General features: G+C 38.0%; 2 protein-coding genes across 2 annotated transcripts; both read right to left on the bottom strand.

Moving 5' to 3' along the window:
• Positions 1–2,029: 2,029 nt before the first annotated feature.
• On the bottom strand, positions 2,030–2,995 carry LOC103553203 (olfactory receptor 51F2-like). The gene has a single exon (XM_008523676.2). The coding sequence runs from the start codon at positions 2,978–2,980 to the stop codon at positions 2,030–2,032; it is 951 nt and encodes a 316-aa protein (XP_008521898.1). The 5' UTR covers positions 2,981–2,995.
• An 8,393-nt stretch (positions 2,996–11,388) lies between these two features.
• Positions 11,389–12,327, bottom strand: LOC103553848 (olfactory receptor 51F2-like). Its single transcript, XM_008524576.2, has one exon. It carries the CDS (start codon positions 12,325–12,327, stop codon positions 11,389–11,391), a length of 939 nt encoding a protein of 312 aa, XP_008522798.2.
• Positions 12,328–13,088: the final 761 nt, after the last annotated feature.

Here is a 13,088-nt window from a genome sequence, read left to right as displayed (position 1 = left end):
GAAGCACCCAGCCTGATTCTTCAGCATCAAGAAAAGGTGTAGAACCTTTTGAAATTCCCACCTGAGAAGAAACAAGATGTCTGAACAGTCGTACACATACACAAGACATGAAGAAGCCTCAGAATCCCTGGTAGAGATTACAAGTAATTTGTTAAGACTTGTTTTGGGACTTGACATGTGATCTATCCTGGAGAATGTTCCTTATGTGCTTGAGAAGAATATGTATTCAACCTCTGTTGTAAAGAATGTTCTGTATATGTCAATTAGGTCCCTGTAGTCTAAAGAATTGTTCAAGTCCAATGTTTCCTGGAAATTTTCAACAAGCAGCATTCGAGAAGATTGTATGTAGAAATGTGTGGGGAACTATAAAGCGCTTATCTACCTATACTTACTAGATACTATGATTACGATGAAAAGTCCAGATTAGAGCAACTAAGGAAACCTTTATCATAGCCATATTGAGCTTAATTGTTACAAGCACATTACCCACTGTGCTGGCTAGAATGATATTGTATCTGAGCACTAAAAACACCATTCTATACACTCTGCTGTTGAAAAGAAGGCAGGGAATCATGAATCACAGTTATCATTTTCCAGCTGCTTCCATGCTATGTTCTGTTAAATGGAGGATGCTAGAAGGAGACTGGAAGCTACTGGAAGGACGAGTATCTTGGCATGTTTGCTTGTTGATCCTGTCATTGTCACAACAGCTATAGTTCTTTGCCCAGTAGCATTGGATCCAGGTTCTAGTTTTAATTGTTCCCACAATCCCAACAACAATCTCCTCATATTCCATTGGAAGAAACAGAACCAGACAGAGTGTGCCCCTTTCCATGGCTCTGACTCCCAGTTCCATGAGGGTTCCTCCTCTGTGCTCCTGAGGCATGAGCTCCAGCTATGAAGTACCTTTTCACAGAGGTTTGAGTCTTGGCTCTGTCTAGTCCATCCTCTGAGCTCCTGGGGTACTAGAACCAGCAGGACAGCACCCTTTCATTATAGGTCTGAGTCTCAGCTCTGGGGTGATCTTCTACCAAGCTTCTAGGTTTTCATAACTTCAAATTCTTCTCTTTGTTCCCACAGACATACAGGTAGAAGTGACGTCCTACAGTTATTAGCTCTGTATTATTTCTGTGTTCTCTTTGTGCCTTCTCAGCCCTCCAATAACTGTTTAGCTAGTTCCATGGATTAAATACTCCCAATGTTAACAACTGGAGTGATTTCTGTTTTCCCATCTAAAGCCTGACTAACATACCCACTTCAACTTTCCTTGAGGAGAGAGTCCAAATATGGCAACATAAATCCAACCAGATTAAACTGTGTCTGCCTTTGGCTCCTAGTAATCTTGAGACTTCAGAGAAATTTATTTCTAGATGATATTTGCCAATGAAAAAAAGGCTTATTAAGCATATTAGTCCTTCTGAAGGAACAATACAGATTGTAATTGAATTAAGCAGAGTTATTTTTCACACAATACTTGTGCTAAAATTCTTCCCTAAAGAGCTGAGGGAAAGTAAGAATATTTGACCAAAAAAGTTTAGGTTACTGACAAAGCAGTAAAGCATGTATTGATGATGATACTAGCTATTATATTAAAAGTCAGGCAGGTCATAGGCAAAACAGAAAAGTAAGAATATTTGGACCAATTCCATAACCATGGCCAATCCCAGTTATATATACAAGATTCAGATGATAAAACTCAATAATTTGCAACTAAATGGTTTTTATTTCCATCTTCCTCTTTAAAAAAATTTCCAGATTTGAAACCTAAACTAGGTCATTGGTGTCGAAGTCATTGAAAATCTTTCATCTTAAATGAAGAAATGTTAATATTATTGTGGTTATCTGAGGAAAACAGCGAGAGAGAATTTCCAGCCTAAATTTATCTTTAAGCCAACAGTCTTCTTACTTAAAGCCAAAGTGATCTTTTGGGATGCCTTCATCCCAAACATGAGTCTCAACATTTTAACATCTCTAAATGGGGTTACTCATCCATACAATGACCAGGACTAGCAAAATTTGAAAAAACTATCTAGTTCTTTGTTGCACTGGGATGGAGAACTTTCAGCACAGCCCTGCGTATCTGTTTGGTCTTCACGCTGTAGATGATGGGGTTCATCACAGGGGGGAGGAGCAGGTAGGCATTGGCAATCAGGGTATGTACATAAGGTGGGGCCCATTGCCCAAATCTGTGAACAAACGACAGACTGATCAATGGAATATAGAAAATAGCAACAGCCCCAATATGGGAGATACATGTGCTAAAGGCTTTCTTCCTCTCTTCTGGGGATGCAATGCTGAGGACAGTCTTAATAATCAAAAGATAAGAAAGGAGGATGAAGATTGAATCCACCCCAGCAGTGGTGACCAGGGCTGTCAACCCAACTGCACTATTGATCCTGGTGTCTGTGCATGACAGCTTCATCACATCGGGGTGGAAACAATAGGAGTGGTGAAGCACGTGGCTGCGGCAGTAGGACAATCGTTTAAGAAGCACCACCATAGGAGTCAGTATTAATGTCCCCCTGGTGATAATCCCTACTCCAATCTGCGCTATTTTAATATCAGTTAAGATAGAGCCATATCTAAGAGGGTTAGAAATGGCCACAAAACGATCAAAGGCCATAGCCAACAGCACTGAGGATTCCATGACAGTGAAAAGTTGAATGAAAAACATCTGTGACAAGCAGGCGTTAAAGCTGATCTCCCTGGCATTGAACCAGAATATACCCAACATGGTGACCAGTGTGGATATGGACAGGCCAAGGTCAGTGGTAGACAGCATGGAGAGAAAATGATACATGGGTTCGTGGAAGCTGGGCTGAGTGACAATGGCAAAGAGAATCAGGCTGTTTCCTGAGAGGGCAGTTACGTAGAGACAGCAGAAGGGAATGGAGATCCAGGTATGGAAGGCTTCCAGTCCAGGAACACCAGTTAGCAGGAAAATGATGGAAGAGGTTGTAGTATTTTGTACAGTTGACATATGGAACTCCAACTGCAGGATCGTAATATGAGTGTCCTGAAATGATAAATTGCATTTGTTTATTATGTTTGTAACCTGAAATTATTTCACTAGGTAAACAACTATAAAAGACAATATCTACAAGAGCTCATAAAGACTCGTAAAAATAACACAAAGGAAGAAAGCCAAGAACACATCTAATAAAGGAGCAGAAACAGGAAATGTATTCATACACACACAAATCTAACAACAACCCATCTTATTTAATTTCACTCATCTGTTGAATGAGATTGTACTCATCACTTCCTGACTTCACAAGGTAGACAGTCAATAAATATTTGTTGAAATGTGTCTATAAGGTTATATGAAATTTTAGATGAATATCAAACAGTATATATAGTGATTCTGATATAGTAAATGAAGTAAGTTAGCGTCTGGTTTTCCCCAAAGAAATCTTCCCTTTATCTCTTGAATACTTTCTTTCAATCAGGTTGAATATCTCCAGCTTAATGAACAGCTAACATTAACAGCTACTATGTGTTGGTGGATGTGACAATATCCTGTATAAAACATACAATCTATTTGCAATATGATCATTTGAACTGTACCTAATTAATTCTCATACCACATAACAAGTATAAGCAGTCAAGACAATTACAAACAGAACTATTTGAGTATAAAGGCTCTCAAAAGTATTATGGATATTTTGATGTTCTGAATTTTTATTTGGCATTCCAAATAAATTTTTTAGTATTGCATATGCATATTCTAAACTTTGATACATTCAAGCATGGATTACTGTATTTATCTTCTGAGTTACCCACACGATAAGTTACTAAACTGTGTGTGCCTGAACTTTTCCATCTCTAAAATAATAATGATATACACAACCTATTGGATAATTCAAGGATTAAATTAGTTAATGTATGTGAAGATCTTAGGAGGGTACCTAACTACGATGTAAAAGTTCACCAAATATAAGCTATTATCACCTTAAAAAATTAAAGTTGATGGGCCTGCCCGGTGGCACAGCAGTTAAGTTCACACATTCCACTTCTGGGCCGTCCAGGGTTCGCTGGTTCGGATCTCGGGTGTGGACATGGCACCACTTGGCAAAAATCATGCTATGGTAGGTGTCCCATATATAAAAGGAGAGGGGAAGATGGGCATGGATGTTAGCTCAGGGCCAGTCTTCCTCAGCAACAAAAGGAGGATTGGCAGCAGTTAGCTCAGGGCTAATATTCCTCAAAATAAATAAATAAATAAAGTTAAAATACTATACAATTATTTCTCTCCCTTTCTTTCCCACTTCTATACCCAAACCCCTCTCCATAAGCCACATGTAATATTATCTCAGAGTTGAGAAGAAAGATGAAAATATTATCTAAATCTGAACTTAGGCAATGTCCACTGGTTAATATTTTCTTCATGTGATCACTACCTCCTCCGCAGTTTTTTCTCAAACTTTCTTCATTCTTTCCTGAATCAGAAGAAGAACAAGTCTTGCTCCTTTCCAAAGACAATCCTACCACCTAGCTTCTCAATTAATTTTGACATGAGTTAAGTTTAACGTTAAATTACTGAGTGCACGCTGTAATCCAGACTATAGAGATACAGAACCAAATTAGATATGGGACCTGCCTTTAAGGGTATTTAGAAAAGGATAGGATAGTTAGGAAAACAAATAAGTAAAGAAACAAAATGCAGTGTGATGTATACAATAACGGGTTTGAGTTTAAAATACAGAGGCTGTATATATTAGAAAGTTGTGTGGGGGAAGCGACAAGACAGGCTTCCTTGAGAACATAAATGTGACCTGTGCAGGAGATGGTAGGTAAACACTACCATGAAGATATTCTAAGCACATCCAAGGTATGTACTTTCAGATATTTTAGAAATGCCACTAAATTGTGCGATACAAAGTGCTAAAAGGTAGTGTTTAAAGGTAGGGATTCAGCATGGAATTATTGTCTCGCCTTTAAAAGGGCAAGGTATGTAGATGTTTTCTAAACACTGAGCAAAGAATGAACACATAGGTCTCTTTCAGCTTTGAGAAATAAACTCACCAATGTTTCCTTATCTTTTTAAAACTTGTATTCCCTCTCATTTGTACCATCACCGTAGTTTGTAAATATTACAAATTTTTTCTCACTCTAAACATAAGGAAGGAAGAAAGGAAAGAAGGAACATGGAATGAAGGGAGGAAAGAAGGAAGGAAGGAAGGAAGGGGGGAGGGAGAGAGTGAGTGGGAGGGAGAGAAGGAAGGAAGGAAAGAAAGAAAGAAAAAGAGAAAGGAAGGAAGAAAAAGAAAGGAAGAAAAAAGAAAGAAAAAACAATTTCTTATTAACCCTGCTTCCGTGTTGCATGTGTCTCCAACCCTTCAGCAACAACCTACTGAATGAATATTCGTCTATCCTCGTTTTCCTCTTTAATGGTTTACATCCATAGTTGAAATCAGGCTTCTTTTTGGACTGAAATATACTCTGTTGCATATAGAGTATATTTAGTTGTCTATTGCTGCATAAAAACTACCACCGATTCATGCTTTAAAACGAGACACATTCACTAGTTCACATTTCAGTAAGTCAGATGTCTGAGCACAACATGAGTTAGCTCACTAAGCTAAAGTCAAGGTTTCAGCCAGGACTGTGTTCCTATGTGGCGCTCAGGGTCCTCTTCCAGACTCATTCAGGTTGTTGGCAGAATTGAGCTCCTTGTGGTGTAGGATTGAGGTCTCCATTCTCTTGCTGACTGTGTCACCATGGGTTGCTCTTAGCTCCTAGAGATTATCCTCAGTCCCAGCCTTCTGGACCTCTCACAACATGGCATCTTGACTATTCTAATCCAGCAGGAGAATCTCTGCTGCTTCTTGTCTCTTTTAAAGACTCACATGATTAACTCAGGCCCACCCAGCCTAATCTCCATTTTGATTAACTCAAAGTCAAGGAATCAGGGACCTTTGTTGCATATGCAAACTCCCTTTGCCATATAATGCAACATAATAATAGGAATGATATCCCATCGTATTTATAGGTCTACTCACATTCAAGAGGTGGGTTTTATACTAGACAAGTACAAAGAAGGCAGGAATTTTGAGAGACTTTTTAGAATTCTGCCTACCACAACTATCTAGGCCATCCAATATCTAGACTTAATATAGGTTCAACTTCTGAAATGGCCTTTGATTCACCGTCCTCATTATCCAATTCCATTACCGCTATTTTACATAACACTCCCATTAGTTTTTACAGGAACTACAGCAATATTCTCATAAGTTTCAACTGTTGCCAAACTATCTCCATATTGATACCAACCTGATCTCTTAAAAATACATTCACGTCACTGTTTACACAGAGCTCTTCATTGTTTGAGCATGAGGTCAAAACTCTTTCTCTCTTTATTATAGCAGTCGAGGATCTTCCCAATCTGACCAAAATCTGCTTTTGCTGCTGCCTATCCTCTTCTCTACCCTAGGAACCTTTTGGTACAGGACTTTTCCTTCTTCACCAAACTACCAAATACAGGAAGTTCTTTCACAGTGGTGTGCTTTGGCTAATTTATATGTTTCAACTCTTCTTTGAATGAGCCTGAATTCTTTAGACTCATTGCTCCATTGATCCATTTATAAATTCAACATTAATTTATTTACTTCTGGAAGCGTTTTGTGGTATCACCTTCTCCAAGTCAAGTAAGAAGGAATTTCTTCTTCCTCTGGAATCACATCCTTTTTTATTCATACATCTAAAATAGTGGTCATTCCATTGCATGACTATGCGTTATTTGAAAACATGCCTCTCCAACTAAAATAAACTACTGGCAGGTAGATCACTGTTTTTCATCATTGTATTCCCAATACCTTGCACTGTATTGTACAGTGTGGGAAGACAACAGATACTTTTTGATATAAATTAAATCTAAGAGTTGTAAACTGACCAAGGATTCCAGAAACATATCGGGATCTCAACACATTACAGCTTTGTCCATTTAATTCATGCTGTGTAGCCTGAAATTACTTATGTGACTATTTTACGAATCTCACTGAACTCCCCTTCATTCCCACAAAATGAGCTGTGTGTGTGTGGGTGTGGGTGTGGGTGTGTGCGCGGGGTTTTTTTGTTTTTTGGTGGAAGACTCTGTTCTAGTATTTCAGAGTAAACTTTTATGTGCCTCTCTCCATTTTTTGATAGTAATTCTTTCTTTATTTGAAGCTAATATACCAGTCCCGCCGTAAGAGCATGCTGCAGGTTCTCAGCAGGACTACCTTGAGTTCGCTCTTTTGATTACAGAAAGTCACTAATATGGTTGTAGAGTGAAGCAAACCTGGGTTCAAATGCTGACTCTGCCACCAAGTAGCAGAGGTTTTACAAATAAGCTCTTTACATTAGATTCTACTTCTGTGAAACTGGTAGCTTACCAGTAGCATTAGTTTGAAAGCATTAAATGAGATGGCATTTGTAAAGCATTTAATCTGATAACTAGTACGTGGGAGGCATTTAATAATGGTAAATGAGGATGAGGATGAGGGCGGTGTTGGTGGTAGATGGTGGCAGTATTGCCAGCTGCCCTTAGACAATGGTTTTGAAATGTCATACAATTAAGCAGAAAATTCATGACTTCAAGGGCACGTTAACAAATTGTTCTAAGCATCAAGACATATGGTCTATAGACCAATGGATCCCAATCAGTTAAAATATAATGTCCCCAAATACAGATTTCAGGAAAAAGTTTTCCACAATTTTTCTTAATGCACCCATGAAAGCTTTTTGTAGTTAATAAAATCTTCCTCATTCTTAAAGGAAACAAGTATGTATAAAGTCTAATGTTTTCCCTGAATGCAGCAGTTTTACTTACAAAGTATGGAGATGTGTTCTCTCCAGGCCTGTTTGCCAGGAAAAGGCCTGAGGAGCTGGGAAGGTTTTCTGCTCAGGGATAGGTAGCATATATAAGGAGCTGTGACTCAGGCTGCGTGAAATTGCTTAATTAGCAAACTCTTGGTGGACTTTTTTGTGGCCCGCAGAGTATGAAGCTCCCCAAGGGTTCCTTCTCTCTCATGGTTTCCTTCCCCTTCTACTTCATCATACGTATCTTTGTCATTTCTCTACAGGGCCGGTATTACAGTTCCCTGCCCTTGTATCATGGTAAAATTTTATTAAAAGTAAATTTGTGATTAAAATTTCAAAATAAAATACCTGCTGTATGCATGAGCTCACTCCTGGCCCGACCTTCCACACACACCCAGCTGATAAATGTACCCTCCTCCAACATCACCTGAGTGAATTTTGTACACTTTTAAGAAACCTCTCCATTTATGAAAAAAAAAAACCTTCATTAATTCTTTCATAAAACACTTTAAGTATCCATCACATTTCAGGGTTTTGCACTGGTAATACAGAGAATAGAATAGAGTTGCTTTCTCCCGGGCCTCAAAACCCAGTGAGAAAAGAGACATAAAACCCAGTGATGATAACTGGTGATATTTATGATAAGAGCAGAGAAGAGCATGTATTTATCCTTCAGGAAGGTCAGCCCCAGGTCTGTCAGGAAACAAGGGAGAATAGGGCACAGGAAAAAAAGGAGTGAGCCATAACATATTCAGCACATCTAGAACCCTGAGTGCAGGTGAGGGAGCAAGTGGCAAGTCAAAAAGCTAAACAAGGAGACAAGATCCATGTCACAGAAGACCTCAATAGGCTCCCTAAAGCATTTGAATTTAAATACCATAATAGAAATTTCTCAGTATGGAATTTAATCTTTCTCTTTTCTTAGGAAAATACATTCCAACAGATCCTTGAGAAGCAACTGAAGAATACACGCATCTTATTTGAGGCTACATTATATAGTACAGTTCCCTGCTTGATGCAATATCAAATTAAATTACAAGAATGTCAAATTTTCCCTCTAAGCCACAATACATCAGTTATGCAGAAATATCAATTAGGAACATTCTCATATAGAATTTCAATGAGCTCATAGAGTCTCAGCAGAACACTTGGTTACTTACTCTTCCAAATTCTACATCAGATTAATCAGACTATTATTTTCAGCATAGGCTCAGACAGTGCTAAATAAGCATTCTTTCATAGGTCTGTAAATACACGCAAAAGTTGTAAAAATTTGTATACCTATGTATTGGACAATGCTGAATTCACAAGAAAATATAGCTAATAGAAGAGAGAAAAGTATTTCCTGTAAGATTAAAGAAAAAGTACAATTAGGTGGTTTTCTATGAATTGTATCATTTTATAAAGAGGGAAAAGGAACATACTTTAAAATGGATTTTATTAATGCACACATACGACTATACTATGCAAAATTATATGTAATTCACACTTCATGAATCACGCTTCTTATTGCAACATTTGTCAAAATTGTTGCTTTTATCAGAAACTTCTCAAACACATCTATTTTAAAACACATTAAAAAATTTGGTTGCCCCATCTTCAAAATTCTCCACTTTCAAAATTTTTCCTGAGCATCGACAAAATTTGAATCTCCACTGTTTATTCTTTTATTCCCTAGATTTGAATATGTATTATATCTCCTCTGTTAAATAACAGGTTTCTTGAAGCCATATTTTTTCTCATCAGGCTAAGAATTTCCTAGGCTGATGATTTTCCTCTTAGTTCAGGCTCTTCCTGGGAAAAAGAGAGACTACCCTTTATGACTTATCTTAGCATCTGGTACAATGTTTTATGCACAGTCTCATTCAAAAGAAACCACTAGTTAAAATATTATTTCAGTTTAGGTATGTTTAATCTGATTGTTACTCCTTAAGAATGGAGACTGTGTCTTCACTGTTTCACCTCCAGTACTTCCCACAGTGTTTACCAAAATTTGAAGAAAAATTGTGAAGACACATGGGAATAACAATTGTATGGAAGATGGAGAACAAAAAGTTATTGTGTGTGAAAGATGACAAGAGTGGAGCCATACTAAAACAGAGTCAAAGCAGCCATTTCAGAGGAAATGCCTTAGATGTCTTCTTTTCTTTATCTTCAAAACTGGACCAAAGTACCAACATTCCAACAAGTCAGTGAGGACAAGGCTATCCTGTTTGTAAGGACTGAGGAAACCGAACTTTGCTGATGACCAAATCGCTAACCAATCAATGAAGTACAAGTCTAGCCTTTTGCCTGATGACTGAATCTCAAGCCAATCTATGAAGCACAAGCCTAACCTTACCCCATCTAACACCAATGAACTCTCCCTTAATACAACTTACCTATCTCATCTTCCTCCTTTTTCTCCATAAAAACCCCAAGCCTGTCTCCTGTAATCAGAGCACATTTGAGATTCTACTCAAATCTGTGTCTCCCAAATGGCAATTCTCTGAGACCCCAAATAAACTTTTTGCTTCTCTTGCAGTATATGCCTCTTATTTGTTGACATGTTTTTAGGCGGGTGTTAAATAGAAATCGATTATTTCATTATCTGAAAAAATTTAAAAACTCATTATTGAGCATTTTTAAACTGCAGGGAAGTACAAGGAAGCATAAGCAAAAAAATATCCAATTATCAAAAGATAATCACTTTTCACATTTGGAACATGTTTATCCATACCTTTATAATGTATATGTGTGAGTGGTCATGTGTGTGTACATGTGTGTGCATAGTCACATGAAACACACACACAAACTGTGATAAGTACCCTGTATACAAATCTATCTATTCTCATAACAATATATCATTTATATCTATATCAGTGTTTAGCTTGTTGCATGATAGTTCATATTTTATTTATTCAATATCCAAAAGTAATTATTTAAGCAGTTTCCAAATTTTCATTGCAATGCATAATGATGTGTTGAACATCACAATACGTCTTTGGCCATTTACCCCATTAGACACATATTTAGAAGGTGAATCACTAGGTATTGCATAATTAAAATGTTATTACATTTACTGAAGGGACTTGAAGAACTCTTTTTAGAAAATAGGAAAATATGCATTTAATTTGATTTTTTTCTCATTTTCTGCACTTATTCATGTTCCTCAGCCATGAATAATCTATTTGGGGGAATAAAGAGCATTACCAATAAATGGTTAGAATTATGGCAACTTAGACTTTCATATTGACCTAAATTATATCAAACATCCCTTGGATAGCTTCATACCCTAGAGTTGGTGAGACTGTTTGGACCCCAATGTATGGCTTCATTTGTCTATTTTGCAGACATTTTTTAATTGGGGCAATATTCTGTGCAAGGTAGAGCATTTATGATAGTTAGAGGTACACAAAAGATAGCCTCTTTTCTCAAAGAATTCACACTCCAGAAATGTGTTAATAGTCAGTAAATGGACCATCAGAAAAGAATCAAAGTATGTATAAACAGGCTTCTTCAATATATAGTCATAATACACACTAGTAAATGACCAAACATAAGTCAGAGATACTACGTAAAGAAAAGGCACACTGAAAATGTCCTAAATTAGCTTAGAAAGGAATATTTTGAGATTGCCTTGCAAATTTGCTTGGTCTTCACACTGTAGATAATGGGATTCATTACAGGAGGGATGAGTAGATAAACATTGGCAATGATAGTGTGTACAACGGGAGGGGCATGCTTCCCAAATCTATGCACCAGTGACAAGCTGATCATGGGAATGTAGAAGATGGCAACGGCACTTACATGTGAGACACAAGTACTGAAGGTCTTCTTACGCTCCTCGGGGGAGGCAATGCTGAGCACAGAGTGGATGATCAGAACATAGGAGAGGAGGATCAAGATAGTATCCAAGCCAGTAGTAGAGATGACAATGGTCAGGCCAAATGCACTGTTGATCTTGGTGTCTGTGCATGAAAGCTTCATCACATCAGGATGGAAACAGTATGAATGGTGCAGAATACGACTATGGCAGAAGGACAGGCGCTTAAGAAGCAGGAGTAAAGGCACAAGAGCTGTTGTCCCCCTAATAACAATTGCAAAGCCCACTTTGATGATCCTTGAATTGGTTAAGATTGTGGCATATCTCAGTGGGTTACAGATGGCAATGAAGTGGTCAAAGGCCATCACCAGAAGTACTGAGGACTCCATCAGTGTTAATCCATGGATAAAGAACATTTGGCCAATGCAGGCATCAAAGCTGATTTCTCGAACATTGAACCAGAAAATGCCCAGCATGGTAACTAACGTGGAAAGGCACAGCCCTAGGTCCGTGAAGGATAGCATGGAGAGGAAATAGTACATGGGTTCATGGAGGCTGGACTCAGTGATGATGACAAGCAGGATCATGCCATTCCCAGAGATGGCAATGGCATAGAGACAACAGAACGGGATGGAGATCCAGGCATGGTAGGTTTCCAAACCAGGGATGCCAGTAAGAAAGAAGACTGCAGGGTGGAAAATGCTCTGATTGAAGGATGGCATGATGAGTGAAGGGACAGATTTCCTTGGGAGACATGACAAGATTCTGTGAAAACAGGGAAGAAAAAATGATTTCGCTCTCTTCTATATATCATACAATTTAGGATCTCTAATGAACCCTGTTCTGCTCTTCAATGGAAGTTCATACACCATTCTTTTCTTCAATTTCCAGTTGATGCTGGGTAAACTAGAGAAAGAGACAGACCACTAAATTGTATGATGGCACCTGGGTTTTAGCAAGAGGCCCACTTGTTACATCTAGGCTTCAGTATATTTCCACATACATGTATAAAAGAGGAGATCAGATTAGATAATGGTGACATATTTTCTAGTTCTGTGATTCTATGCTCATGGGCGGATAGGATATTTCTGCTCACCATAGGACAACACAAAAGGCAATTCATCCTGCTTTTCTTCACTTAGTCTCCAGAGCAAAAACATTTGAGAGATCCATTAAGATTTATGAGTACTTATATATGGAATGAAAATAAGATAAAAAATAGAATATTAAATATTTTCTAGAAAAATGCTTCTGATTGAACAAATACAAAACTGCTGTTGATAAAAACTAAATACTAGTAAAGAACCAATCAATCTGTGAAAATAGACCATGGTGGGTGATAGCTGTTAAAATGTTTACATAGGTGGTAGCTGTGAACCTGACATTGTTTAAGGGAAATTCTGCCTGGAGATAGACAGCCTCAGGTAACCCCTACAAGAACAATTAAACTCATTGGACACTCTCAGATATCAACTGGAGAAGA

This window comes from Equus przewalskii, chromosome 6 (genome assembly GCF_037783145.1).
Source record: "Equus przewalskii isolate Varuska chromosome 6, EquPr2, whole genome shotgun sequence".
In the NCBI taxonomy this organism is placed as follows: Eukaryota; Metazoa; Chordata; class Mammalia; order Perissodactyla; family Equidae; genus Equus; species Equus przewalskii.
The sequence above is the reverse complement of the archived record's forward strand: the minus strand, read 5'-3'. Positions and strand labels throughout refer to the sequence as shown.